Source organism: Dipodomys ordii, unplaced genomic scaffold (genome assembly GCF_000151885.1).
Source record: "Dipodomys ordii isolate 6190 unplaced genomic scaffold, Dord_2.0 Scaffold36, whole genome shotgun sequence".
NCBI classification, from domain to species: domain Eukaryota; kingdom Metazoa; phylum Chordata; class Mammalia; order Rodentia; family Heteromyidae; genus Dipodomys; species Dipodomys ordii.
The window spans coordinates 2,965,854-2,992,160 of NW_012267252.1; the positions used below are offsets into that span (position 1 = coordinate 2,965,854).

The 26,307-nt window shown below is 43.4% G+C and overlaps 1 protein-coding gene across 1 annotated transcript in view; it reads left to right on the forward strand.

Annotated features, from left to right (window-relative positions):
* The first annotated feature begins 6 nt into the window (after positions 1–6).
* Cnnm1 (cyclin and CBS domain divalent metal cation transport mediator 1) overlaps positions 7–26,307 on the forward strand; it is a 45,463-nt gene continuing 19,162 nt past the window's right edge. The window contains exons 1-4 of the mRNA XM_013017683.1: positions 7–948; positions 21,600–21,743; positions 23,296–23,436; positions 25,103–25,272. Coding sequence (XP_012873137.1) covers positions 471–948; positions 21,600–21,743; positions 23,296–23,436; positions 25,103–25,272 — 933 coding nt within the window. The 5' untranslated portion in view covers positions 7–470. The remainder of the gene's footprint in view (positions 949–21,599; positions 21,744–23,295; positions 23,437–25,102; positions 25,273–26,307) is intronic.

Consider the following 26,307-nt stretch of genomic DNA (forward strand, 5'->3'; position numbering starts at 1 on the left):
CGCGGCTCTCCGGCCCCGGTGGGGACCTGCTGCCGCCCGCGTGGCTGCGGGCGCTCGGAGCGCTCCTGCTGCTGGCCCTGTCCGCCCTGTTCAGCGGCCTGCGCCTGAGCCTGCTCTCGCTGGACCCGGTGGAGTTACGGGTGCTGCGGAACAGTGGCTCGGCCGCCGAGCAGGAGCAGGCGCGCCGCGTGCAGGCCGTGCGCGGCAGGGGGACCCATCTGCTCTGCACTCTGCTCCTGGGCCAAGCCGGAGCCAACGCGGTCCTGGCCGGCTGGCTCTACGCCTCGCTGCCGCCGGGCGTTGGGGACACCGGGGAAGACGACGGCGATGCCGGGGTCCACTTCCCGTGGCTGCCCGCGCTCGTGTGCACCGGCGCCGTGTTCCTGGGAGCCGAGATCTGTCCTTACTCGGTGTGTTCCCGCCACGGGCTGGCCATCGCCTCGCACAGCGTGTGCCTGACCCGGCTGCTGATGGCGGCCGCCTTCCCCGTGTGCTACCCGCTGGGCCGCCTGCTGGACTGGGCGCTGCGCCAGGAGATCAGCACCTTCTACACGCGGGAGAAACTGCTGGAGACGCTGCGGGCCGCGGACCCTTACAGCGACCTGGTAAAGGAGGAACTCAACATCATTCAGGGCGCCCTGGAGCTGCGCACCAAGGTGGTGGAGGAGGTGCTGACCCCGCTGGGAGACTGCTTCATGCTGCGCTCCGACGCCGTGCTGGACTTCGCCACCGTCTCCGAGATCCTGCGCAGCGGCTACACGCGCATCCCCGTGTACGAGGGCGACCAGAGGCACAACATCGTGGACATTCTGTTTGTCAAAGACTTGGCCTTCGTGGACCCCGATGACTGCACTCCGCTTCTCACCGTCACCCGCTTCTACAACCGGCCTTTGCACTGCGTCTTCAATGATACCCGGCTGGACACAGTGCTGGAGGAGTTTAAAAAGGGTGCGTAGTGGTCTTGGGCCTTCCTTTCTTCCTCCCCCCCTTCCCCCCCCCCCGCTTCTCCCCATGTGCCTCACAATTCCTACCCCCTTCAGACGTGTTGCGCTTTCTTGGTGGTGGTATGAGGCTTCAGATGCACGAGCCATGTCTCCGATCTAGGCTTGCCCCTCTCCCCCCACCCCCGCCTAAAAAAGCTAGAGGAAAGTCCTATCTGTTGGCTCCCAATGTTTCTCTCACTTCTTACATCTGGCTGAGCCCTAAGCTTCTTCCACTAACAAGATGCACCATGCTCTCTTTTAATTTCCCTCTTACCAGTAACTTTCTGGGGCCTACCAAGTATTGTGTAGACAGGGCTAGAGTTAGCCCTGAAAGGTCACTGTTCTAGCTCCCAAGCATTTCACAGATTACAGGCCACTTCTGCCTACAGCTTCCCACAACAAACCAGTTTTTGCTTGAAACTCCTCCCAGTCCTGGAAGCTCACCATCTCCAGAGTGAACTAACACTGTTGCTGGACAGCTCCCACAGCTGAGAAGCTCTTCCTTACCCAGACAGAATGATAGCTTCAGAGGCTCTCATTTCTGCTCCTTGAGTCAGGGAGAATAAACCTCAGACTTATTAGACATTCTTCCCTAGGCTTAACTTTCATAGATAACAACAACAAAATACCCGTGTTGAAGGATTAAAAATTGGGTGAAGGCAGTGGAGTTCTTGTACTTCCTGGAACTTTGGCCCCATGAATTAGTGTATATGTGGAACTGAAGAACTATTTCTGCAGAGCAGAGACTCTTGAAAGCTTGGATATCCAGAACAAGTGGAGTTTCCTTCTGTGAAGTTACCATGCCCTATCCCCCAACCTCAACCTTGATTTCATATCAGGCTATATGACATGGTGACTTTATGACTAGGGTTTGTGTTTGGAAACTGCCTTCTGGGGCTGAGTACAAACACACTCAAGAAAAATCAGCTTGGGTACTTTAGAGTCAGCCTTCTTGTTGGCCTTAAGTTTGACTCTTCCTTTAATTCACCAGGTCTGGCTCAGAACAGTAGCTGGTTGTTTTTGAAAATCATACTTACTTTTAAGCGCCACCATTGAGAGCATTCAAAAGACAGTCCCTGAAAGCAACTCCAGACATAGTTTGAGTACAGAAATGTGGTTAGAGTGTAGAACTTTCCAGAATGGCTATTTTGAAGGAGGCACCCCTCTATACATATGAGTTGACATATTTATGGGGGAGAAAAAAATCCAGTCCTCGGATTTAGAATCAGGCTTTAAATGTGATTCTGTGGTATGGAACTATTAGTTGACTGAATCTTTTATACAGTTTGCTAAAAACTCAATTATCATCATAGATACTCTTTAGGATATGAAATACAGGGAGAAATATAATATGTGTGTGTGTGTGTGTGTGTGTGTGTGTGTGTGTGTTGGCTTTGGGGATTGAACTCAGGGCCTTGGCACTGTCCTGAGTATTTTTGCTTAAAACTAGCACTCCACCACTTGAACCACATCACCACGAGGGGCTTTTTTGGTGGTTAATTGGAGATAGGAGTGTTATAGACCGACCAACTTGTGCAGCTTTTGAACCATGATCCTCAGATCTCAGCCTCTTGAGTAGCTAAGATTACAGGATTTTCCTCTTGAAGCAATATTTCAAAGACTTCTTCTTTTCTTTTTTTTTTTTTTTTTGGTTGGTCATGAGGCTTGAACTTTGGGCTGGGCACTGTAGCTCTTCAGCTCAAGGCTAGCTCTCTACCACTTGAGCTACAGTGCCACTTCCGGTTTTCTGGTGGTTTATTGGAGATAGGAGTCTCACGGTCTCTCCTGCCCAGGCTGGCTTTGAACTTCAATCCTCAGATCTCAGCCTCCTGAGTAGCTAGGATTACAGGCATGAGCCACCAGCACCCGGCATTCAAAGACTTCTTATTTATCAAAGCATAGCTCAGAAAGGGAAAAAAGTTTGAAAATTACCTTGTTTCAGATTCGGGGAGAGAAAAGCCTTAGAAATTGTGTTGCTATTAGGAGAAGGGGAGAGAAATGTTAATATGGCAACTCTTTTAACCCTATCTGGGGCTCTGCCTTTCCCTCTTCTGAATCTTGCATTACTAATTCCCATTGCTCTCAGGGGTTCATCCATGTAGCTTGGCTTGTAGACAGGCACATTCTTACCATGGCTTGGCATGGTTTTTTCCTGTGCACTGCATCTTTATTGTCTTTAGGGGTCTAAACATCCTCTTCTTATTAGGACACTAGTCAGATTGAAATAGGGACGAATCTAAAGGCCTAGTTTTAACGTATTCATCTCTCACCTGTGATGGTTAACATAGAGAGTTGTTAAGAAAGTATCTCATTGTCATATGTGGTCAGAATACATTTTAGTGAAACACCTGTGAACATACTCACTTAGTATTTATGAGCATCTCTATGGTTTTAGGCAACCATGGAGACAGGACCGTCCTCAGGAAGTTAACTATTCCAGGTAGGATAGAGGTATATAAGAGTAGTCTTTAGAAGCAGGAATTGATGCTGGGCAGCTTGTACAGTGCCCTGCACAGAGTATAGGTTGTTCCACGAAAGTGATGTTGATCTGCAGTGAGTCCCTGTGTAGAATTTCTAAGTCTGGTCTGAAACAAGCTTGTTTGAATTCTTTCCATAGTCTGTCATTAGGTAGATCACTAAAGGGAAGTAGGCCCATTCTGTGGACTCCAAGCCAAGGAAGGAATTTCCACAGCCACTCATGGACCCCACTTCCTCCAACTGTGCTCCATGAACCAGAAGCACAAGTCTTACCTGAGAGCTTGCTGCAGTTGCAGTTTCCTGTCCCACCCTAAATCCACTGAACAAAAACCTTTCTGTCTGGTGGGATTTTGCCTCTTTTTGTTTTTGAGACTATGTCCCATGTTGTAGTCCATGCTGGCCTGGAACTTTCAATCTTCCTGCCTCAGCCTCTCGGGTAGTGGGATTCATAGTCACTCACCACTTTGCTGATGGAAATTTGCATTTCAGCAAGCCTTTATTAACAGAACTTTGGAAATCTACCTGGGATAGAAAGTAAGGAAGAGGCCTGGGAATGTGCCTTAGTGGTAGAGTGCTAACCTAGCATGCATAAAGCCCTGGGTTCAATTCCTTAGTACCACATACACAGAAAAAGCTGGAAGTGGTGCCATGGCTCAAGTGGTAAAGTGCTATCTTTGAGCAAAAGAATCTCAAGGACAGTGCCTAGGCCCAGGACTGGCAAAAAAAGAAAAAAGAAAAGAAGGAAGAATTAATAAGGAAGTTATATCAGACTCCAAAGCCATATGATACAGAGGTTAGTTTCTACAAATTATGTTTCTGTAACTCTTGAAAAATAAAGCAATCTTTATCTTTTTAAGATAACTTTGGAAGTGAGTCTTTAATAGCTTTTCCATTATCCTCACATCCTTACATCTCAAATAACCAAATGATTGTATTAATAAGAGCAAAAGTTACCATTAATTGAGCGACAGGCCTGCTGGCAGCACACCAAACCTTTGCATACTGAGATCCACCCTCCTGCATAGGTATTATTAGCTATTTGACAGATGAAGAAACTAAAACTCAGACCCATAACACAGCCTGCTCAACTTTCCTCAGCTAATAACTGACTCAGATATAAATGAATCCCCAAACCCTGTAACCCTCACCCCTGCTACCTCATCCTGTTTCCTCCAACCTGGAATTCCTGCCACCTACAGATGTCAAGGCTGGATTTGCACCTCTAACTTGCTGCCCATGGCTCACTTCCAGTTTTTGCAGATTACAAACATACCTATAATAATTGCAAATGTGAACATTATACTTTGCATTATCACTTTTTTTTTGGCCTGACCCATAAAACAACTTTGTAGTTACAGGAGATGAGCTTAAGGCCCAGAAAGGTGGTTTGCCTGCTGAAGATCATCATTCACACAGATGATCTGAGTTCAAATCCAGTTCACCGGACTCCAGAGCTCTTTATCTACAAGGGATTTTTGTATTGATGTATGTTGATTGTATGTAGTAAGGGGTCTCATTATAACAGACTTTGATTGTATTCACTCCTCAGTTACATGTTTCCATTTCCCTTCTACCTCCCTAGCAGACCCCCTGGATTTTCATAACATTGTGACTTTTCTCCCCTTCTCCCTCCAACTTCCACAACTGAGAGAAAACATGTGATATTGACTTCAGGGGACTGATATTTCACTTAACATGATGATCTACAGTTCCATTCGTTTTCCAGCTCCACATGGGAATTTATCTCTATATTCCTTATAAACGACAAGTCTTCAGGAGTGTGGAAAAGGAAACCCAGCTTTCCAGTTTGTATTCTAGCTTCACAAATGGGAGCAGTGTTCCTCCCACTGGATTTTGAGCTCCTTAATGGCAGACAATTCATCTTACTTACTTTGTATTCTCAGGATAAGCACCAGGACTGCCATGACTAGGGGATGTAATTAAAAGTAGACATTCATTGAGTAAGTGGTTTTTAACTAGTTAACTTCCACATTTCTGTTTGAATGAGGTGAACTCTAAATATAGAATAATTTGTGTTTCATTAGCCAAAACAAATACTTGTCCTTTTTCCTAGGTGCCTACCACCAACCAGTGACACCAATATTCCTCATCACCCATCCTTATCCTACAATCGTTCTCTTTTAGTCTACTCAAGCTACCATAACAAAACAGAGTAGACAAAGTAGCTTCAGCAACAGAAATTTATTTTCTCACAGCTCTAGATCAAGGTTTTGGCCAACACAGTTTCTAGTGCCAGTTCTCTTCCTGGCTTGCAGATTGCTGCATATTTCTCAGGCATATTCAGAGAAAGCAAGAGAGTGCAGGTTTCTCCTCTTCTTAGAAGGACAACAATCCTCTTGAATGAGGCCTGCTGTTATTGCCTCATGAAACCCTAACTACTTCCTGAAAGACTCCTTGGGGAAATAGAGCTTCAACATAGGAATGCAAAACTTCACTCTGTAATAGTGGTAGGCCCTGAGTTCAATTCCTAGTACCAGGAAATAAAAGTGGGAAGGTGAGCTGGGTGCCAGTGGCTCACTCCTGTAATCCTGGCTACTCAGGAGGCTGAGATCTGAGGATAAAGGTTCAGAGCCAACCTGGGCAGGAATCTCTGTGAGACTCTTATCTCCAAGTACCAGAAAACCAGAAGTGGCGCTGTGGCTCAAGTGGTAGAGCGTTATTCCTGAGCTAAAGAACTGAGGGACAGTACCCAAGCTGAGAGTTCAAGCCCCATGACCAATAACAACAACAACAAAAATAAAAACAAAAAAAAGTGGGAAGGTGATTAAGAGCTCAGGCCCAGGTTCTATATTACCTAGGTTGATACTGGTCTCAAGTTAATTACTTAACTGGGTATATTTAATCTCATTAGCTACAAAATAAAGATATTATTTACTCATAAGATTGTTTCAAAATATTAAGACTATTACCTGACAATGCTTATTTAGTGCCTATCATATTGTAAGTGCTGTTAGCCATGATTATTCAATGTAAGCATAAATCTATTCCTCATTTGTGAAAATGTTTCCACTGCCACAAAAATAATCTCCAGTAATGTTATCCCACTTTAAAACCCTTCTGTAGCTCCCACTGTCCACAGGATAAAGTCGAGGCTGGGAATGGAGCTGGAGGCATCCTCAGGACCTCCAGCCCCAATGCTCCCCAGTCCCTACCACAGCTCTGCACACCTGCAGCCCTGAGCTCCACAGCTGCCCTGTGCTGCCCCCTGTCACTGTCCCTTTACTCATGCTGTACCCCCGTCAGGAATATGTGTGGTCTCACTCATCCAGCTTCGGCTCCTCCTTCATCATTCAGCTGAGGGCTAGTATTGAACTAACAGGCTACACTATCAGGCTCTGCTTAGAAGTCCCATCGCATACCTTTTAATGAGTGTTTACAGGGTCAGACTATATTATCTTTGCAGATTTAGCACCTACAATAATAGAAGCACTTAAAATTTTTCTTTATTTCCTTTTGGCTTTTTGAAACAGAGTCTTCCTATGTAGCTCCTGCTGGCCTTGAACTTACAATCTTCTAGCCTCACCTTCCTGAGTGCTGGGATTATTTGTACATGCACCATGCCATCTTGGTAAATTTTCAATCAATATTTGTTGTAAAACTGAATGGATGGCTGGAGGAGCTAAACTCTAATATCATGGTTGGGATCTGCAGAGGTCTAGTAAGTGAATTATTAATTATTCCAGGCCAGTCATTTTCAGTGGTGCATCAAGTATAATCAAACTTTAAATGACTTAAGAAAAGTGTGGTATATATTTATTTCTGCTTTTTTTTTTTTTTGTCAGTTGTGGGGCTTGAACTCAGAGCCTGGGCACTGTCCCTGAACATTTTCACTCAAGACTAGTACTGTACCACTTTGAGCCACAGCACCACTTCTGGTTTTCTGCTGGTTAATTGGAGATAAAAGTCTCACGGACTTTCCTACCCAGGCTGGCTTCGAACCACGATCCTCAGATCTAAGCCTCCTGAGTAGCTAGGATTACAGGCGTGAGCCACGGTGGCGGGAGAGGGCAGGGTCAGCTTGTTTTTCTGCTTCTTCAGGTTTATCTATTTGTTACAATTCTTTTTCATGTTCATCCACTTTAAGCATGAAAAGGGGTAGATAAAGTACATGAGCTGCTATATGAGATACAAAATCTGCTCCAAAAAAAGCCCAGAGCCTCGCACAGGAATAATATTCCTCTTTGCAAAGGCAGGCTAGATTTACCTTCCTCCCATGACTCCCAGTGCCACTGCAATTTATAAATCTCTTGTCTCAAAATGCAAATTGATGGCCCTGTCCATAAACCATTAAAACAAAAACGCTGTTATAGAATTATAAAGATGCAATTGCAACTTGGAGGAGAGATAACTATGATTGGATAGTATATTTTGCTTCTATAATTTTTATGTGTGTGTACCATTCTGGTGCTTGAGCTCAGGTCCACTGTGCTGTCCCTACGCTTGCTTTTGCTCAAGGCTAGAGCTCTACCACCTGAGCCACAGCTCCACGTCTGACTTTTTGGAGGTTTATTGGAGATAATGTCGCACAAACTTTCCTGCCTGGGCTGGCTTTGAACCACAATCCTCAAATCTCAGCCTCTTAGATAGCTAAGATTACAGGTGTGAACCATTGGCAACGTATAACAATAGAAAATATGGGAGATAGTTATCTCACTATCATGAAATAATAACTTTTAATATATATAGGTGGCCCATGTCACCTAGCTATTCAGGAAGATGAAATCTGAGAATCACCAACCTAGGCAGAAAAGACTTGTGAGACTCTTACTTCCAAGTAACCAGCAGAAAGCCAGAAGTGGAGCTGTGATTCAAGTGGTACAATGCCATCCTTGAACAGGAAAAGCCAAGGGAGAAGACAAGGGTCCTGAGTTCAAGCCCTAGTACCAGCACAAAAGAAAAATAGATAGACAGACAGACAGACAGACAGATAGAGAAAAAGCTTTCTGTAGACAAGGGGAAAAAAGAAAGACCTCTTCTGAATTCAGAGGCTCTCAGCAATACAATGCTGATAGGTAAGAGCTAAACAACAGAGCTCTGTGGAGTTAGAAACACCATCTTCCAAAAAAATAATAATAATAACAACAACAAAAATAAAACCAGCACAGGAGCTGTTTATTCTTCCTGGAAACTAGCCTGCCTATCAAGTGGCTTGTTGTAGTTGACTTACTCAGTCTTTGTTCATTTATTGATTCATTCAAGTATTTTTTGAGCTTCACCTTGGGCTGGGCACTGCCCAAGGGCCTGGGAATCCTGTGGAGAGAATAAACACTGACCAGCTGCTAAAAGGTATTCCACGTGGGGCTTCCTGCAAGAAGTCTTTTTCTTAAAGTACCTTCAACCAACTGGTCAAGTATCAGTACTCTATTCTTGGTTTCTGGAGGGGGTAGGGAGAGAGTTATTCTCCATTTCACTGGGAAAAATAGATGTAATAATATGCTTTAAATGTAGTAAGCATTGCCAAATAACCAAAGAATTTGAATGAATGAGAAAATAAAACAAGGGATACATGAAGATAATTATGCAAGATGGAACAATTCAGTTTTTTTCTTGAAATTTCTTCACTATTGATATTATAATGCTCTGCAATATCCCTTTTTTTCATCCTGGAAAAAGAAATGCCAGGTCATCACAGAATTTGAGCTGGAAGGGGCATTTAAAAATCTGAGGGAGAATCTAATTCATAGTTCTTTTTTTAAGATTTAGCTTTCCTTTCCAGGCCAGTCTTCATTGTCAGATTATCTTTAAATCCCACAGGCTGCAGTTAAATTTGATTTCTTCTTTCTGTCTTATTTCCTGAATTCTCTTTTATCTGAAGATTACTGTAGCTTACCTCAATTCTGTGTTTTAGGCTCCAGAACACTTCTATGAAATATTTCTGTTTCTCAGATGAGGGCCTATAGGATTTCCTATTCCTTTCCTAAGCTGATCTACCTCTAGGCCTATGTTTGGGGACCCCTGAGCCTTCTATAAAACCTCTCAATCCTGTCTAGTCCTTTCTAAATTGAGATTCTTTTTTGTTCTTTCCTCTTTCTAAATTGAGATTCTTTTTTGTTCTTTCCTCTCTCCATACCTCCCTTCCTTCTATGTATCAATGGGGCATTAATCTGTATCAAGCTTATGCTGAGGCACTGGGGATACAGAGATCAGATGGGCATTATACCTGGCCTCCTGGAGCTAGCAGTCAAATAGAGAGACACCAACAAATAAGTGCATATGATGTTAAGTGACTTGTTAAGGGAGTTGTGAGAGCAGACAGGGACCGTCTCCCCAGTACTGTGGGTAAGGGTAGAAGGTGCCCCCTGCAGGTGGTATTTGAGCTGAATTCTGAAGGGTTTAAGGAGCGCATCTGAGCAAAAGCTGTCCAGGAGAAGGGAGCATACATGCAAAGGATGTGTGGACAGAGGGCAACGTGGGTACCATGCAGGATTCCTGGGCTGTTATATCCATCCTCCAGCCAGCCTTCCCTCTGTCCCTTGTGACTATGGACGTGTAGGCAGCTTAGTTCAGTAACACTCAGGGAGCACTGGGGCTCTGGCAGGCCCACACTGATGTAAAGGTGAGGATGTGAAGGGAGGAAGTACCCTGGAGGGAAAGCCAATCCATAGCAGCCCGGGGTACTGGCAAAGGGCATGCAGAAAACATCTGTGGGCCAAAAGGGCAAGGAGAACTACTTCCCCGGGTGATCTGGGAAAACTTCTCTGAGGAAGTACAACCTCAGCTCAGCCTTGGAAGAAGGAGTAGCCCCATGCCCAGCGGTGATGGATGGAAAGCGCACTGCCACCAAGGCAGGAAGCTGAGTAGACAAAGGCAGAGAGGAGCCGACACTCTTCAGCAAAATGAGGAACTAGGAAGAAGAAAGGATTTGTCAGACATAATTGTCATTCCTTTCAAATGCCCAAATAGCGTGTTTCCGCCATTTTTTGATGGTGATAGTCCTAAAATGTTTTATAACACATCCTGCCTTCCTTAACAAAGGATCCTAAATATAACATAATCTTTTCTGGATGACGCAGGATCACGGACACGAGAATGTAGTTATTTTATGCTTCAGTATAAATCCGTTCTCTCCTCCTTTTGCATTTTTGTCTGTCCCCTGGCTCTCCACTGTTGGTCCTCTTCAAGTCTGCCCCAGTGTAGTTTACGAAACCATTCCATCTCTTGTCTGTCTCACAGCTTCTGTTTAAGTAGAAACCAAGTATGGCTATGCATGTTGAGAACTGCGAGCCTAGTCTATAGCACACTTCTACCAACATTGGTTGAATAAGTAATTAATCAGGCTTTGAGTAGGAGCATAAGGAATGGGTCGATGGTAGAACCTAGGACAGTTCCTTCTGGAACCAAAGTCAAAGCTACATAGAGTCAGACCTCCAAATAATGGCTTGTTAACATAGCTATTTTTGCAGTGTTGCTTAGCAAGTCAAACTGCCGACTGGCTTAGATGCTAGTGACTAATGACTTTTTTTTTCCTGCCCTAGAGATGCTGGTTACCATGGCATTCTGGATGACAGGGTTGGCTTTTTTTATAATTGCCTTTTAGTGGCTTGAGAAAATTTTGGTGATAAAGATGTTGGTTTTCTTTTTATTTCTGATCAAATAGAGCCAGATAATGGCAACAAAGTATAGGGTTTTTTTTTCTTCTATTTTTAACCAGAAAAAGAGAGAGCTTTGTTTTTGATAGAGGATTGGAAGGGTGATATTTTTATGTTTCTCTTCCTGATTTGGTAGATAATGATTGATTGTATAGATCCAAAAACCACCTGGCAAGTGGCTGAGTATCTTTCATCTCATTCTAATGGAGTTCTTCAATATTGAAGAACTTGTCTTAATATTGGACAAAAACATTAGGAGCTCACAGCTCTTGTAAACATAAGAGGTTGTAATTGCTGGCACCATCAAAATTTCAGTGTGTCATATATCATCACACACACAAAAATAGCTAGGTGGTGGTAGCTCATACCTGTAATCCTAGCTACTCAGGAGGCTAAGATCTGAGGATCATGGTTCAAACCCAACCTGGGCAGGAAAGTCTACAAGACTCGTATCTCCATTTAACTACTGGAAAACCAGAAGTGGAACTATGGTTCAAAGTAGAATGCTAGCCTTGAGCAAAAGAGCCCAGGCCCCAAGTTCAAGCCCCACTACTGACCAAAAAAAAAAAAAACACTCTGTAGGCCCACCACTAGTACCTGACTCCTTACTCCTGTAATCCCAGCTATTTAGGTCACAGTTTGAAGCCAGCTTGGGCATGAAAGTCTGTAACACTCTTACAGTCATGACGAGTAATACCAAGTAATGACCAAAAAGCCAGAAGTGGAGCTGTGACTCAAGTGGTGGAGCTCCATCCTTGAGTGGAAAAAGCTAGAACACAGTGCCCAGGCCCTAACTTCAGTTCTAATGCTAGCTCAAAAAAAAAAAAAAGCACCTTGTAAAGTCAAAGTTTTTTTGTTATTTTGAGACAAATATCTTGTTATGTAGCACAAGCTAGCCATAAATTCCCAATTGTCCCACCTCAGCCTCCCACATGCTGGGATTATAGCTGTGTGCTACGACATCTCAAAAGTCAAACTATTGTTGCCTAGGACTGTTTCCCATAGTCTTAGAATCAGAACCTTATATTTCTTTTATCCTATTACAAGTTAGAATTAGATTTCCTATCTTATCTTGCTAGCCTTCCTCAGATCTCTTCAGGCAAAAAAAAATAATGTCCATATAAGCAAATATCTAAAATATCATACAATATCATAAAACAAAACTTCTCCAAGCAGTCCACTAGAATAAATGATCAGTTCACTCTAAACATGGGAAGGTTTGGTATAAAAGGTGGAACTTTTATGAGGAGGGAGGATTGTGACTCCCAGCTCAAAGTCCTTCACCCCACTAAAACTCACAATCTATAGAGTGATTTGACTCTGGGTAAATAGAAAATGGATGATGCCATTTACTGTGGTGAAGAGAAATAAAAATAGGGGTAGTGGGTCTCGAAGACCAGGAAGTCTTAGCTGGATTTGTGCTTTAGATAAGGCAAGCGGACAGCTCAGCAAAATGTCTAAAACAGGATGTGAGTTTCAAATAGGCAGTGATGTTGAGATAGAAAGCGTGTTCTCAGGAAAGAAGCAATAATTATTTTTCATGATGAGCTGTTCTGGGAGCTTTCATTGAGAGTTGGAGAAAAGAGCCAATGGGGCAGCAGTTCCTTCTGTAACAGTCTATTAGAATCACCTGAAGGTTTAACACGTCCCATCCCAATGCCCTGACCACACCCAGCTCCATGAAACCAGCATTTCTGTACCTGGGACATAGTTCTAAATAATAAAGGTGGGACATAGTTTAAAAATCCTTGGGTGAGCCAGGCACCGGTGGCTCATGCCTGTAATCCTAGCTACTTAGGAGGCTGAGATCTGAGGATCGGGGTTCAAAGCCAGCCGGGGCAGGAAAGTCCGTGAGACTTATCTCCAATAAGCCACTAGAAAATTGGAAGTGGCTCTGTGGCTCAAGTGGTAGAGCACTTGCCTTGAGCTGAAGAGTGCAAAGACAGAGCACAAGCCCAGAGTTCAAGCCCCACAACTGACAAAAAAAAAAAAAATCCTTGGGTGAATCCACATGCAGCTAGTATTGAGAATTACTAAGCTAGCCTTTACGATATGCTTTAGGATATGGGTATCTATAGGTGAGTGTACAGTATAAAAGAATCTACAATGGAAACAGAAAATAGCAGTCCCAAGGATGGGAGGAAAACCAAGAAGTTTTGGCCAGTTTGTCTCATCCTCGGATATGCATAAGAATCACCTGTCAATGCTGAACTCAGATTCCAACTCAGCTGAGATGAGGTTTGAACTGCTTTCACAAGTTCCCAAATAACACCCATTGTCTGACCCAAGAACCACACTTTGAATAGCAAGTGTCAAGGGCTGTGCCTCTCAAAGTTGACTGTGCAGAAGAATCCCCTGGAGAACTCACTATTGTACGTTGCCTGGTCTCCATCCCACCCCAAGATCCTAATTACAAAGGTCAGAAGAAGGGTCTCAGAGCATGTGCCCTGATAACGCGCATGCTGCTGCTCCAAAGAACACACAGAGTGGTAGCAAGTCACAAAATCAAAGGTAAGAAAGAAGTAAGAAGAGACCGTCTTTACTGTCCACCAAATGAAGATGAAGATGCTCCAGGAGCACCAGAAAGACCAGAGCAAAAGCCACTGCATTTAAAAAGGTGAAGGTCATACATGAGATAGAAACCATAAAATGATTTCTGCTTTCCTTAGGTCTCCATTTCCAAGCAATAGTCCTTCCACTTAGCTTCTATTTTTTTTTAACCTTACAATTACCTTACTAAAGTGTCATAGCTATTTTTAGAAGAGAGAGGAATCAATGATTTGCTTTCTTTTTCTCCCCCAAAGCATAGGAGGAAATACACTAACAAGGTTTTTGAGAGTGCACTCTCTGTAGGATAAGCCTAAACCATATAGAGCAGGTGTAGCTATTATTAAAGACCTTCTTGAGTGATGCTAATGTATAGCCAGCATTGAACTAGGTACAATGCATTACAACAACAACCGTGAAGGCTCTTACTGTTGGAACTGTACCATTGAGGAAAGATGGATCGCCATCAGTATCACTTAATCCTCGAGAGGTGTGACTCAAACTCCCGAAGCATCACTGAGAAGTCCTGCTCCAGATGCAACGAAACTACCCTAATAGTGTCTTCCAAACAAGGTTCAAGCCACAGAGGCATAGTCTCTACTTTGTGTCTCATTGGGGTATGGGTAGTATTGAAGCTAGAGATGGGAGCTCTGAGAATGGGAGGATACTTAAGGGAAGCAAACATCAAGGAAAGTTAAGGAGCCCCAGCTACAAGAAGTTAAGAAAAGCCAAGTGCAGCCACCACGCCACCAGGACAGGACAGGGCTGCTATAGAGGCTAGACACAGGAATATGTCAGAGATTCAAACCATGGACCAGTTTAGTCCAGAATAAAACATGCTTTCCACAACTCAGAGGAAAATGTAGCCTTCACTTTCAGGAAGTGTACGGCCATGAGTCTGGCTGTTTCTTTACCTTTTACATCAACCCTGAGTTTTTTCCATCTGTTGGTGCTCAGAATATATGCCACAGAAGTATGTCAAGAGATACTTGAGAATGCCTCATGAAGTAGGAATGCTTGAGACTTTTCCTATCTAAAGACTTATCTCTTGGGGCTGGGAATGTGGCTTAGTTGGTATAGTGCTTGTCTGGTATGCATGAAGCCCTGGGTTCGATTCCTCAGTACCACATACACAGAAAAAAGCTAGAAGAGGCATTGTGGCTCAAGTGGTAGAGTGCTAGCTTTGAGCAAAAAGAAGTTCGGGGATGGTGCCCAGGCCCTGAGTTCAAGCCCCAGGACTGGCAAAAAAAAAAAAAAAAGAATTATCTCTTGCCTCTGCTATGTCTTAATGCTATGCAGTTTGTTCTTAGTCTTGCCAGCCCTAAAATTTGTCCCTTTGACTGTTTTTAGAAACTGGGAGGGTGATTCTGCCAGGACCCCATTGCTTTGGACGTGACTAAGGGTGCACATTGCAAGTCACTTAGCTTAGTAAACCCCTCCACATCTGCAGCACAGCATGGCTTTGCTGGTCTGCACGTGTCATCTTGGTTGCATTGATGATCCAAAAAGAATACTACCCCCACTCGCAAGGAATATGGCCGCCACATGAGTGAGGATTATTCAATGAATGTCAAAAAGAAGTTGGCTTGTTTAGGACTATGCTTAAGACACGTGTGCCTCTGTAGCAAGCTGGGGCCCAACTGAATCACTTGGGATTCAAACAGTAAAGGAGTTGGGAAGTTTTACAAATATCTCACCAAAGGCCAGGCCCTTCTGTACTCTATATTAGGCCTCTTGATGCACTGGGAAATTATCTGTAAATAAGATAATCATCATTATTAGCCTACGTTATTTTTACAGGCATTTCACTTTTCTAGAAAGTTGGAAGAAAACTGAAATTAATAGACTTTGTGAAGGCATTTGAAAATGTCAGCTAGTCTGTGGAGGGATGATGCAACAGAAGAGGCCACAGTTCTCATTTACTAGGAGGTAGAAGAAGGAAATAACCAAACTAAAGTCACTCCTTCCAGGAGGCCATTAGGAAGCAAACATAGCACTTGGCCATGGGAAGAGATATAGTAAAGGTCATGAGCGGACACTTTCCCAGAAACATATATAGTGACTTGGGAAGTTAGAGCTCCCACTGCTCCACGTTCGCCCTTGTTGTGAGTTTTAAATATTCCTAAGCCATCCCTCCAATTGGATGAAATCACTTTGCCCAGCCTCTCAGTGGTGTTTGCTCCCAAATTCTTCCCTTCCCGGCTGTGACCCAGACCTCCTCACCCCTTCTGCCATTTACCATTTCCACCACAAATGGTTCCCTGTCTCTTGGTTCCCCCAATAGCCTCACTTGTGTCTACTTTTGGACTCCCCATCCTAGAGCACAAAATGATAATATATGATCTCATCTAACAGTTATTAGCACCATCACCCATGTCCATTTTTATTTCAACCTATTATGAGGATAAGGTACCCTTTACATCTGTGGCTTGTAGCTTGTGGCTTATGACATTGAACCTTGCCAATTTCCTATTCAGGCATTCGTTATTTTTTTTTTCTTGGTTGGCCTTTTTTTTTCCCCTTGAACTCTGGGCCTGGGTGCTGTCCCTGAGCTCCTTTGTTTTAGCTCAAGGCTAATTCTCTACCACTTTGAACAACAGTGCCACTTCCAGTTTTCTGGTGCTTAATTGGAGATAAAGAATCTCAGTCTTTCCTGCCTGGGCTTGATTTAGAACTGCAGTCCTCAGGTCTCAGCCTCCTGAGTAGCTAAATATTACAGGCATGAGCCACCAGCACTCAGCTCAGGTGGCTTTCTTTTAAAAAATTAATTAATTACTTTGCCAGGCATTGGTGGGATACCTGTAATCCTAGCTGCTAGGGAGGCTGAGATTTGAGGATCGCAATTAAAAGCCAGCCCAAGCAGAGAAGTCCATGAGACTCTTATCTCCGATTAAGTAGAGGTATGGCTCAAGTGGTAAAGCACCCGCCTTGGCTGAAAAAGCCAAGTGAAAATGCAACACACCTAAGTCCAAATCCAGTACCAGTAGTAACTTCATAGAAGTATAATTCGCAAATCAAAAATGCTTAAAATGCAGTTACTATATTCATGGAGGTATGCAGCTATCACTCCCATTCTCTTCTTTCTCAGTTCTCCACAAGCACAAGTCTCCTTTATTCCTCTGTAGATTTGTCTGTTCTGGAAATCTCACATAAATGGAATCATACAACATGTGGCCTTTTGTGTCTGGCTTATTTCACTTCATAATAATGGTTTCAACATTTATCTAATTTTATGACCATATAATATTCCATTGTACAAATATACCACATTTTATTTGTTTGGAAATGTGGGTTATTTCTACATTTTTGCTATCATGAATAATGCTGGCCATGTGTTTTAATTTCTCTAGGAGTGGAATTGTTGGATCATATGATCATTTTATGTTTAACATTTTAAAAGATATCCAGAAATTACCAACAGTGACTGAGGATCCTAATTTTTTCCACACAATCCCCAACTTTTATTGTTTTCATTTTTATTATAGCCACCCCAATGAATATGAAGTGGTTTCTCAGTCACATTTTATATGAATTTCCCTAATGATGAGGATGCTTGAGATTAAAAGGTGTTTCATGTGTTTGTGGGCCAATTATGTGTTTCTCTTGGAGAAATATCTCCTTAAATCCTTTGTCTACCTTTGAGTGTTTTTTCCATGAGTTGTAATATTTCTTTATATAGTCTGGATACAAGTCCTTTATCTGGTGATTTTCAACAATTTTCTTTCTTTCTGTGAGTTGTCTTCACTTTGTTGATGACATCCTTTGATGTATAGATGTTTCTAATTTTCATGACATTCAATTTATCTGGGTTTTTTTTCTTTGATTGATTGTATCTCTGCTGTCCTAGCTAAAAAACCATTTCCTATTCTAAGGTCAAAAATTTTATTTCTGGGCTGGGAAGGTGGCTCAGTGGTAGAGCGCTTGCCTTGCATGCCTGAGGCCCTGGGTTCGATTCCTCAGCACCACATAAGCAAAAAGAAAAAAGCCAGAAGTGGCTCTGTGGCTCAAGTGGTAGAGCGCTAGCCTTGAGCTGAAGAGCTGAGGGACAGCGCCCAGCCTAGAGTTCAGGCTCCACGACCGGACCCAAAAAAAAAAAAAACTTATTTCTGTGTTTTCTCATACAAGTTGTTTTTTAATCACTCTATGCTTGCATTTAGATTTTTAGATCCAGTTTTAGATCCTTTTTTATATGATGTAATCCAACTTCATCCTTCTGCATCTAGCTGTCTCACTAGCACCCAGGAGTTATTGAGTTCATAAAGTTAAGAATTTTATATGTACATTGAATGAGTTGTACATTACGTGTGTTTGTGTGTGTGTGTGTGTGTGCGCGCGCACGCACACGCGCTAACACTGGGGATTAAATTCAAGGCCTAGGAGCTGTCCCTCAGATTTTTCACTAAAGATGTGTACTCTACCACTTGAGCTACAGCTCTCCTTTCAGATTTTTCCTGGTCAGAGATAAGAAGAGTCTCTTGAATTTGTCTGCCCAGACTGGCTTTGAACCACAATCCTCAGATTTCAGCCTCCTGAGTAGCTAGGGTATTATAGGTGTGAGACACCAGTGCCTCAATTTTACCATTCTGTGATTGAGATTGGAAGCTATCGCAGGCAGACAAATCTGAAAATTCTTGTCTCCAATTAACCAGCAAAAAGCCACAAGTGTAGGTGTGGGTCAAGTAGCCTGCTAACTTCAATTGTAAAAGTCAAGTAAGAGTGCAAAGCTCTGAGTTCAAGGCCTAGTACTGGCGCGCACGCACGCACACACACACACACACACACACACACACACAAAAGTGCACTGATTATGAAATATTTCTAGGTAAATTACATAGAACATTGTCTTATATTGAATATTATATAAAGACCTTAAAGCTGATGCTTCATATAGCCTCAGACTGACTATATAAAGTATTAAATAGTTGTGCTTTTTCATGTGGAAGTTACAGTACTCTGCATAACAGCAAAACCTGTTACTTTAGTCTTATCGTATGTACTAATCATTAATGGAGGGAGAATATGACTATGGTATGTGTTTTCTGGACTCCATATTACAAAAAGAAACATCTAACTATTGAATACAAAACATTGAAGAACTCCTTTTCCCAAGTTCCTATTGAAGAACTCCCTTTCCCAAGTTCTTCCGTTGTATTAGTCATTTGTTTTATCATCTGCTAGCACATGTTACCAGAAAACTGAGAACAGGTGGCATAAGCTTAAGAAAAATGTGTTGGAAATTTAAAACAAAACCAAAAAAACCCATTAAATTGTACACATTGTAACAATTAACATAATCTAATTTAAGCTAGGACTTCAGTCCAATTGGGGAGGATGTGATCATTTTTTTAAGGATAATTTTAGAACCACTGGTGCAGGGCTTAAATTTTAATTTAAAACAATAGTATTCAATCAAATTCAAGGTTTGAGGGAGGGAGGAGTTGAAGTCAGGACCTCATGCTTGCTATGATGTCATTTGAGTCGTGCCCCTAGTCCTTTTAGATTTTAATAAGGTTTTTTTTCAGATTTTTATGTTTTTGCCTGGGTGTGCCTCAGACCACAATCCTCCTACCTTTATCTTCTATGTAGCTGGACTTAGAGGTGTGTACCTCCACACACCTATAATTTTAAAAAAAACACTTCTAATACCCCTTTTAATATCATCAATCATACCAACTATGAGTTTTTTTCTGCTAAGTTTAGTTTATCAGGTCCTTATTAGCTGTCTGCTATATGAAGGAGCCCATTTTCGTATGTAATCCTTTGTCCTTGGATCTCATGATCTACGGAAGAAACCAACCTGTCCAGTATAGAGTACCTACAAGGAGTAGGTGGTAAATTGTGATAAATGCTCTTAGGGAGTTATCAAAGGCTTAGGACTACCAGGCAAAGGGGGTGGGAGTTGATTCCAGTTCTGAATGGGGCCAATCTAGGAGACCTGATACCTGAACTGAAACAGCAGAGATAAGATGAAGGTGGGCCACAGTGCAAGCTAAGACTCAGGATGGCATTTGGGGAAAACTGAGGCAGTGGCAGGAATGTAGAGTACAGACCTCTGAGGGGATGTAGCAGGGCATGCAGTTATACAGACAAGGAAGAGAGATGTTGTGCAACCTTGAGTCTAACAAATGATTGAGTTGGGACTCAGTTCTGCAGGCATTAGGGAGCTGGGGTAGAGGGTTTGGGGACAGGGCCATGACATGACCGGATGAGTATAGAAACAGGACAAAGACACAGCTGAAAGTGTGAAGAAATGCTACGTGATTTTTTTTAAGTCATCTTTCCAAGTTCAGTTCAAACTCCCAAAGGGTAGCTACGTGGTGAAATTTTAATAGTTAATTATGCATCTGGCAGATTGACTGTCCCTTGTGTGGGCTACTTTTAACAATGGCCAAGAAAAGCTGATGAAGCATGGACTTCCTTTGTTTTCTTCTTTTGGCAAGAAAAACATTTGAGTCAGTACTCCAGATTTCTCCTGAAATGTCTCATAACCAAGAAACAGATTTGCATTTCAGAGATAGGGCTGGGAAATTTATCTATACTGCAGAGAAAACACACTGACATGAAGCAAGGCCATTATATTAGACTTCAGGTCATAGGTTAGGACTAACAACAGTCACCAGGTTTCACCCACCATCCAGCTATGTCTGTTGTAGGCTGTGCAACTTTGGGTGTGTATCTTCACCAAGCCATGCCTCGGTTCTTTCATCTGTAAATAGAGGTAAAAATAGTACTTGCCTCTGGAGTTGCTGCATAAGAAGTAAATAAATCAACACATGTAAAGTGCTCCAGATAGTGCCTGGTACATAGAGCTCAGTCAATGTGAACTGTTATCATTAGGTTGTTAGGCAATACAATGTCCTCTCTTCCCAGTGCTGCAAGAAAGACCACTCAAGAAAAGTCTTCATTTGGACCTAGTGTTGGAACACTAGGAGGCAGGACAGGAAAGGGTCTTCTGGCTGCTCACAAAGTAAGCCACACAGTCCCCAGAAAGTAGGTGTCATAAGCTGTCTGCATCAAGCAAGTCCAGCCCCTCATGCAAATGAAGGATTGTGTTGGCACCAATCACAGCAGAGTCCTTAAAATCACTCATGGCAGTCCCTTATGCAAATGAAGGCTTGTGTTTGACCAGTTTCAGGCCTACTACTAGGCCACCAAGGGAAGGAAGTGCTCCCCTACTGGCTTGGGCAGAAGGGGCTGTGGTCCTTTAGAGTTCATCCAGGCTCATGGTGGCAAAAGCCCTGTGTTTGTCAGGGCAGTGCCTTCTGGAGCCAGAGTCATGCTTTGGGTTCAGAGTGTTTTTAGATGCTGGCAGTCCAGCTGAGGACTGTCCACCTGCCTCACTGGGACTGTCAGTCCTTCACTCAAAGTGGGCAGGGCCTAGGAAAGAGCCAAGCAGTTGGCATTTAGAGAATGAACTCTCCACAGCCCCCAACATGTCAGCATGAAGGAAAAATAAACTTCCAACAGGTGCTTCCAATAAAAGCTTATCATTAACCTGAGCAATGCCCCTGTGGCCCAGGTATAGGTAGATTTCCTGCCACCTGTTTCAAATGGACTGAAATCTCACACTGTACTCTGTAAATAGCACACTTCAGGTGTCCATTAATGTTATGAAATACAAGCATCACATCATGATGCTGCAGTCAACAATAGACTGCATATATCATGATTATACCATATGATTATTCTGCCTAGGGTTGTGGCAGCCATCTTAGTTTACATAGTTACAGTCTAGGGTGTTCAAATAGCCACGTGAACAACAATGTATCTGTGAACCTGCTGTATCATTAAGCAATACACAACCATATAAAGTGTAAGGTTTGCATTTATTCAGGCTTGCATGTGAATTTCAGAGTTTTAGGTGGTCCTAGAATGAGTTTAGTCCTTGTACCAGCCAAACAGAAGCTTTTATCATCTTGTCACAAGGGAAAACCTTTTAATGATCCCAGATGGATCACAATGGTTTCATTTGCTTTTCCAGGAAAATCTCACCTGGCCATTGTGCAGCGTGTGAATAATGAAGGAGAAGGAGACCCCTTCTATGAGGTGATGGGCATTGTCACACTGGAAGACATCATAGAGGAGATCATCAAGTCGGAGATCCTGGATGAAACTGACCTCTACAGTAAGTGCGAGGCCTTGGCTATTCCACAGTCATCTGACTTCCCCCTTAGAGTCTCAGCGTGACTTGGTTTGGTGCACAGTGTGAAAGGCTGCCAGAGAAAGCCTCACATGCTGATGTGTACCAGCCACTCTGCCCTGTGATGCCACAGCATGATGCCCTACATCAAATCACCCTGAGTCACGGGAACATACTAGCCAAGTGTTCTCAGAAGGAATCTTCCAGAAACAGAGCCAAGACCAGGAAAAGGAGATCTACTGGCTTTTGGATGGAAAGGGGACTAAATAAAACACTGGGTTCCCCAAGTGGGGGGGCGGGGCAGGGAGCAGAGGCTTTTCTACCCTTGTTTCTGCCCCATGTTTCTCCTGTGTCATCTCTGCTGGATACAGACTTCACCTCCCCTTAAAACGACTCACACTGAGGGGTCCTTGAACAAGGGAGATGGCCGTGACATTGCCCTCACCCCAAAACCATCAATGTGCCATCTTGCATATAGCTCTTTTCCCTCCCGCCTTTCAGCAAACCCCCCGAGTTTCTCAAATTTTCAAATTTCAACCCGAATCCCTGGGCCAAGGCCTTGCCTGGCTCCTATCACTGTTTCCTGCTCTTTACCCTCATCTCCATTGCCTCTCAGGAGCAGCCTGAACTTCTCTCTGCAGACAGTGGTGCTTGGGCTACTGAGCCTTTTCAAAGCATCGTTTTCCAAATTTACAAATGCATGTTCTCTGCCTGGAAGGAGATTCCACGAAGTATTTCATCTGAATTTCATCTTCTGGGATAGCCATTCCTTTCCGTTAAAGATCCTTAGTTTACTAGAAACAACCTTTCAGAAATTGGCTCCTGGTAGCCAAAAGCTTTGATACCCTAAGACAGAAAAAAACAAAAACAAACAGAAAAAAATCCACCTTCCCTTTGCACCAAGAAGGAACCAAACTTAAAGGTAGGCGAGGCCTTGACAAAAACTAGCAGGCATTTGAACAACCTTAACGTTCCAAACATCCACTGTTAAAATCAAAGGAATGCCAGGCAATGGTGGCTCATGCATGTAATCCTAGCTACTCAGAAGGCTGAAAAAAATCTCAGTTCACAGGAAAGGAAAGTCTGTGAGACTCTTATCTCCAATTAAGCACCATCAAGCCAGAAGTGGAGCTCTGGCTCAAGTGGTAGAGCACTAGCTTTGAGCAAAAATGCTCAGGGACAGCACTCATGCTTTGAGCTCCAGGACTGGCGCGCACGTGTGCACACATACACAGACACACACACACAGACACACACACACACACACACATCAGTGGAATGAAGGGAGGAAGTGGAAGGAATGCCTCTGGAATGATAAAGATGTTAAGTGACAGTCTTATGGGGGAAAGGAAGGGGACATGTAGGCAAACGTCATACAAGTCAAAAGATAAGTCACTGGTGAGAGTAGAAGACATGGTTCCTAGCCCTCTCTTTGTTACACATGTACTGAAGTGAGCCATTTTCCATGGGAAAACATCCAAGCCCAGCAAAAATGATTCTGAGATGGCTTTGCAATCTGTCTCCTGTGACACTGCAGCTGACAATCGGAAGAAGCAGAGGGTCCCACACCGGGAGAGGAAGCGGCATGACTTCTCCCTGTTCAAGCTTTCCGACTCGGAGATGAGAGTAAAGATCTCCCCGCAGCTTCTGTTGGCCACACACCGCTTCATGGCCACAGGTAAGGCCTCCCTCACCCCCCTCCAGTCTCCACCCTAGAGGGATTCTAGCAAGATCTAGGGTGGCACCAGGCCCCATACATATTATATCTTCCAACCCCACTCTAACATCTGGCTGGCACTGAGCATCACTGTTGCAAGCAGAACCTTCTCTTGGGTAACAGGATGACAGCACACCACCTACTACCATAATGAGCCTCAGGTTTATTGTCTTCACTAGAAGTGAGTACAACTCCACTCTTTCTACTGCTTGAGGAAAGAGCTAAAGAAACCACTGCTGTAATTTACCCCTACCTGCTCCAAGGTCATTCTCTCTCCTACAGTTCAAGTTCAGGTCCCAAACCATCGTCCTATGCACTGACAAGACCCTGAGGTAGAGGCCTATGAACCACATGTTCTTTAAATAAAAAAGAGGACTATGAAAGTGGGGCACCAGTGGCTCATGCCTATAATCATAGATACTCAAGAGGCTGAGATCTGAGGATCATGATTGAAAGCTTAGCCCTGGCAGGAAAGTTCATGAGACTCCTGTCTCTAATAAATTACCAAAAAAAAAAAAAAACAGAGATGAAGCTTTGGCTTAAGTGGTAGAGCCTTAGCCTTAAGCGAAAAAGCTCAGGGACAGCACCCAGGCCCTGAGTTCAAGCCCTGGAACTGGCAAAAAAAAAAAAAAAGGTAGATTATGAGTCTTAAGGACTTAGAAAAGATGAGAGACCTTACATTCTTTAAGAAAAAAGTAGTTTGTCTTTCAACTCTCTGACCCACTTGTCCATGCCCAATTAATGTGTTGACCCAGAGTGATCTTATTTATCACGTTCAATAGTTAATAAAATGCAACATATTTATTGAGTGTGTAATGGGTACTAATTAGTTCTTTTCCAGGAGCTAATAAAAATGTTAGACATTTGAAGGTAGGACCTCCTTAGAGTTGTCAACATGTGATTTAATTATGAATGTAGATTTCTTTTTTATTTTCAATTGATGTTTTCCTTTTGTGGAGCTAGGATCTCATTTAGTAGCCCAGGCTAGTCTGCCTCAGCCTCCCATATACTGGAATTAAAGCCACCATGCCAGGCTCAGGTTTCTGCGAACCAATGGCTAATTTCCAGAGCAAAGCACCTGTATCTGTTTAATATAATTATGTAAGCATTATTATATGAATGCCTATTAATTCATAAATGTTGATACAGTGAGACTTCACATTATTGAAACTTACCATTTTGCTTATTAACTGCCTCCACTAACCTTGGATTTTAGACATATCCCGTGCAAATAAGCTGGATCCAATTCTCTGTATTTCAGTCTGTTGTACTGTTAAAATCTTTGCTGTCTACATGGCTTAGTTATCTATGCCCAACTTTAAATATAATCAGAGAGAAAATTAGTATAAAAAGGGAGAGTTCCAAAATGGTGGCCAGTTCTCCTGAGACATGAATGAAAGTGGACACATCCTCAGAGGGCAGGGAAAGGCCCTGAGATGCCTATTTGGGTTTAAAATTCCCTCATCCCAGGGGGAGGCAGAAGCCCCTCCCAGCCTGGTGCCAAGGAGCATGCAAAGGTACATTCTAGATGTCCTCAGCTGCTCCCCCTCTCCCCCTTCCCAGCTGCCGCTGTGGGATGAACAGGTCTGAGAGGTGCTGATTCCTGCTGCCTCCCTCTGTCCTCTAGAAGTGGAGCCCTTTAAGTCCCTGTACCTTTCGGAGAAGATCCTGCTCCGGCTTCTGAAACATCCCAATGTGATCCAGGAGCTGAAGTTTGATGAGAGGAACAAAAAGGCCCCGGAACACTACCTCTACCAGCGCAACCGCCCTGTGGACTACTTTGTGCTGCTTCTGCAGGTGAGTGGTGGAGTCAGAGAACCTGGGCATCAAGCGGGCATCTCCCACATAAAGGGGAAGTGGTTGCTTCCCTCGGTGCCTGGTGCCAAGATTCTGGCTTCCTTGGCAGTGGGGGGAGAGGGGAACAAGGCCAGTTGTGTGGCTCACAGGAAGAGCCTGGGCAGGGAAGGCTGGTGTCCTGAGAGCCTCTCTGATGGCTGAGAGTCTGACCATTCAGCCATTTGGGTTAGGGTGAGAGACTTAACTCCCTAGCAAAGCAATTCTTTTTCTGAACTCCCAAAAGCACTGTCCTGTGGATACCTGATAGCTCAGCTGTTTATTCCCTGAAGTAGGCCTGTCCACCACCACCTAAACTTTAGATCCTTCTTGCTCAAGGCCTCCTCTGTGGAGCTGAACTCTCACCTTCTCAGTCATCTTCACTGGTCCTTGGAGACAGGTGAAGTATATTCATTATCTGTTTCACTATATCTCCCTGCTTCCAGAGACTAGGAAGAGAGACAGTGGTTGCAAGAAAGAGTTCCCTGTAAGGACTTCCTCAAGACCTTAAGTGTCAGATGCACACTGGCATACCATCATGAATAAGATCCATCCCTGACTCCTTGTCTCTTCTCAGCAGAATCTTCTAGCGCCTAAATGCACTGATGTTTCTGAGAACTTGATAAGGCTCATATTAACTTAGAAATGGCCTCTTTGTTCCATTCCACCCCAGCCTCTCCTGTCCGACACCACATACCTCCTTCCAAATAGCCTCAGTGAAATGCTCAGCCTCTCCAAAAATGAAGTCACTTTCCTCACTGCTAGAAATTGAGATGGGTCCTGTTCTACTCTCAATATAATGTAATGAACCCATGCAATCCTTCATCTTATGCTTAATAAAATTTGGGGGGAAAACACCTTAGTTTTCAAATAAAATCTGAAAGGAATAAAGTATAGTTGAAATGCATAGTCTCAGAAATTGTAAAGATTTGTCTTTAAAAATCCCAAAGTTGCTATTTCCCAACTCACCTTGACCAAATGATTCTTCTGAGCCTCAAA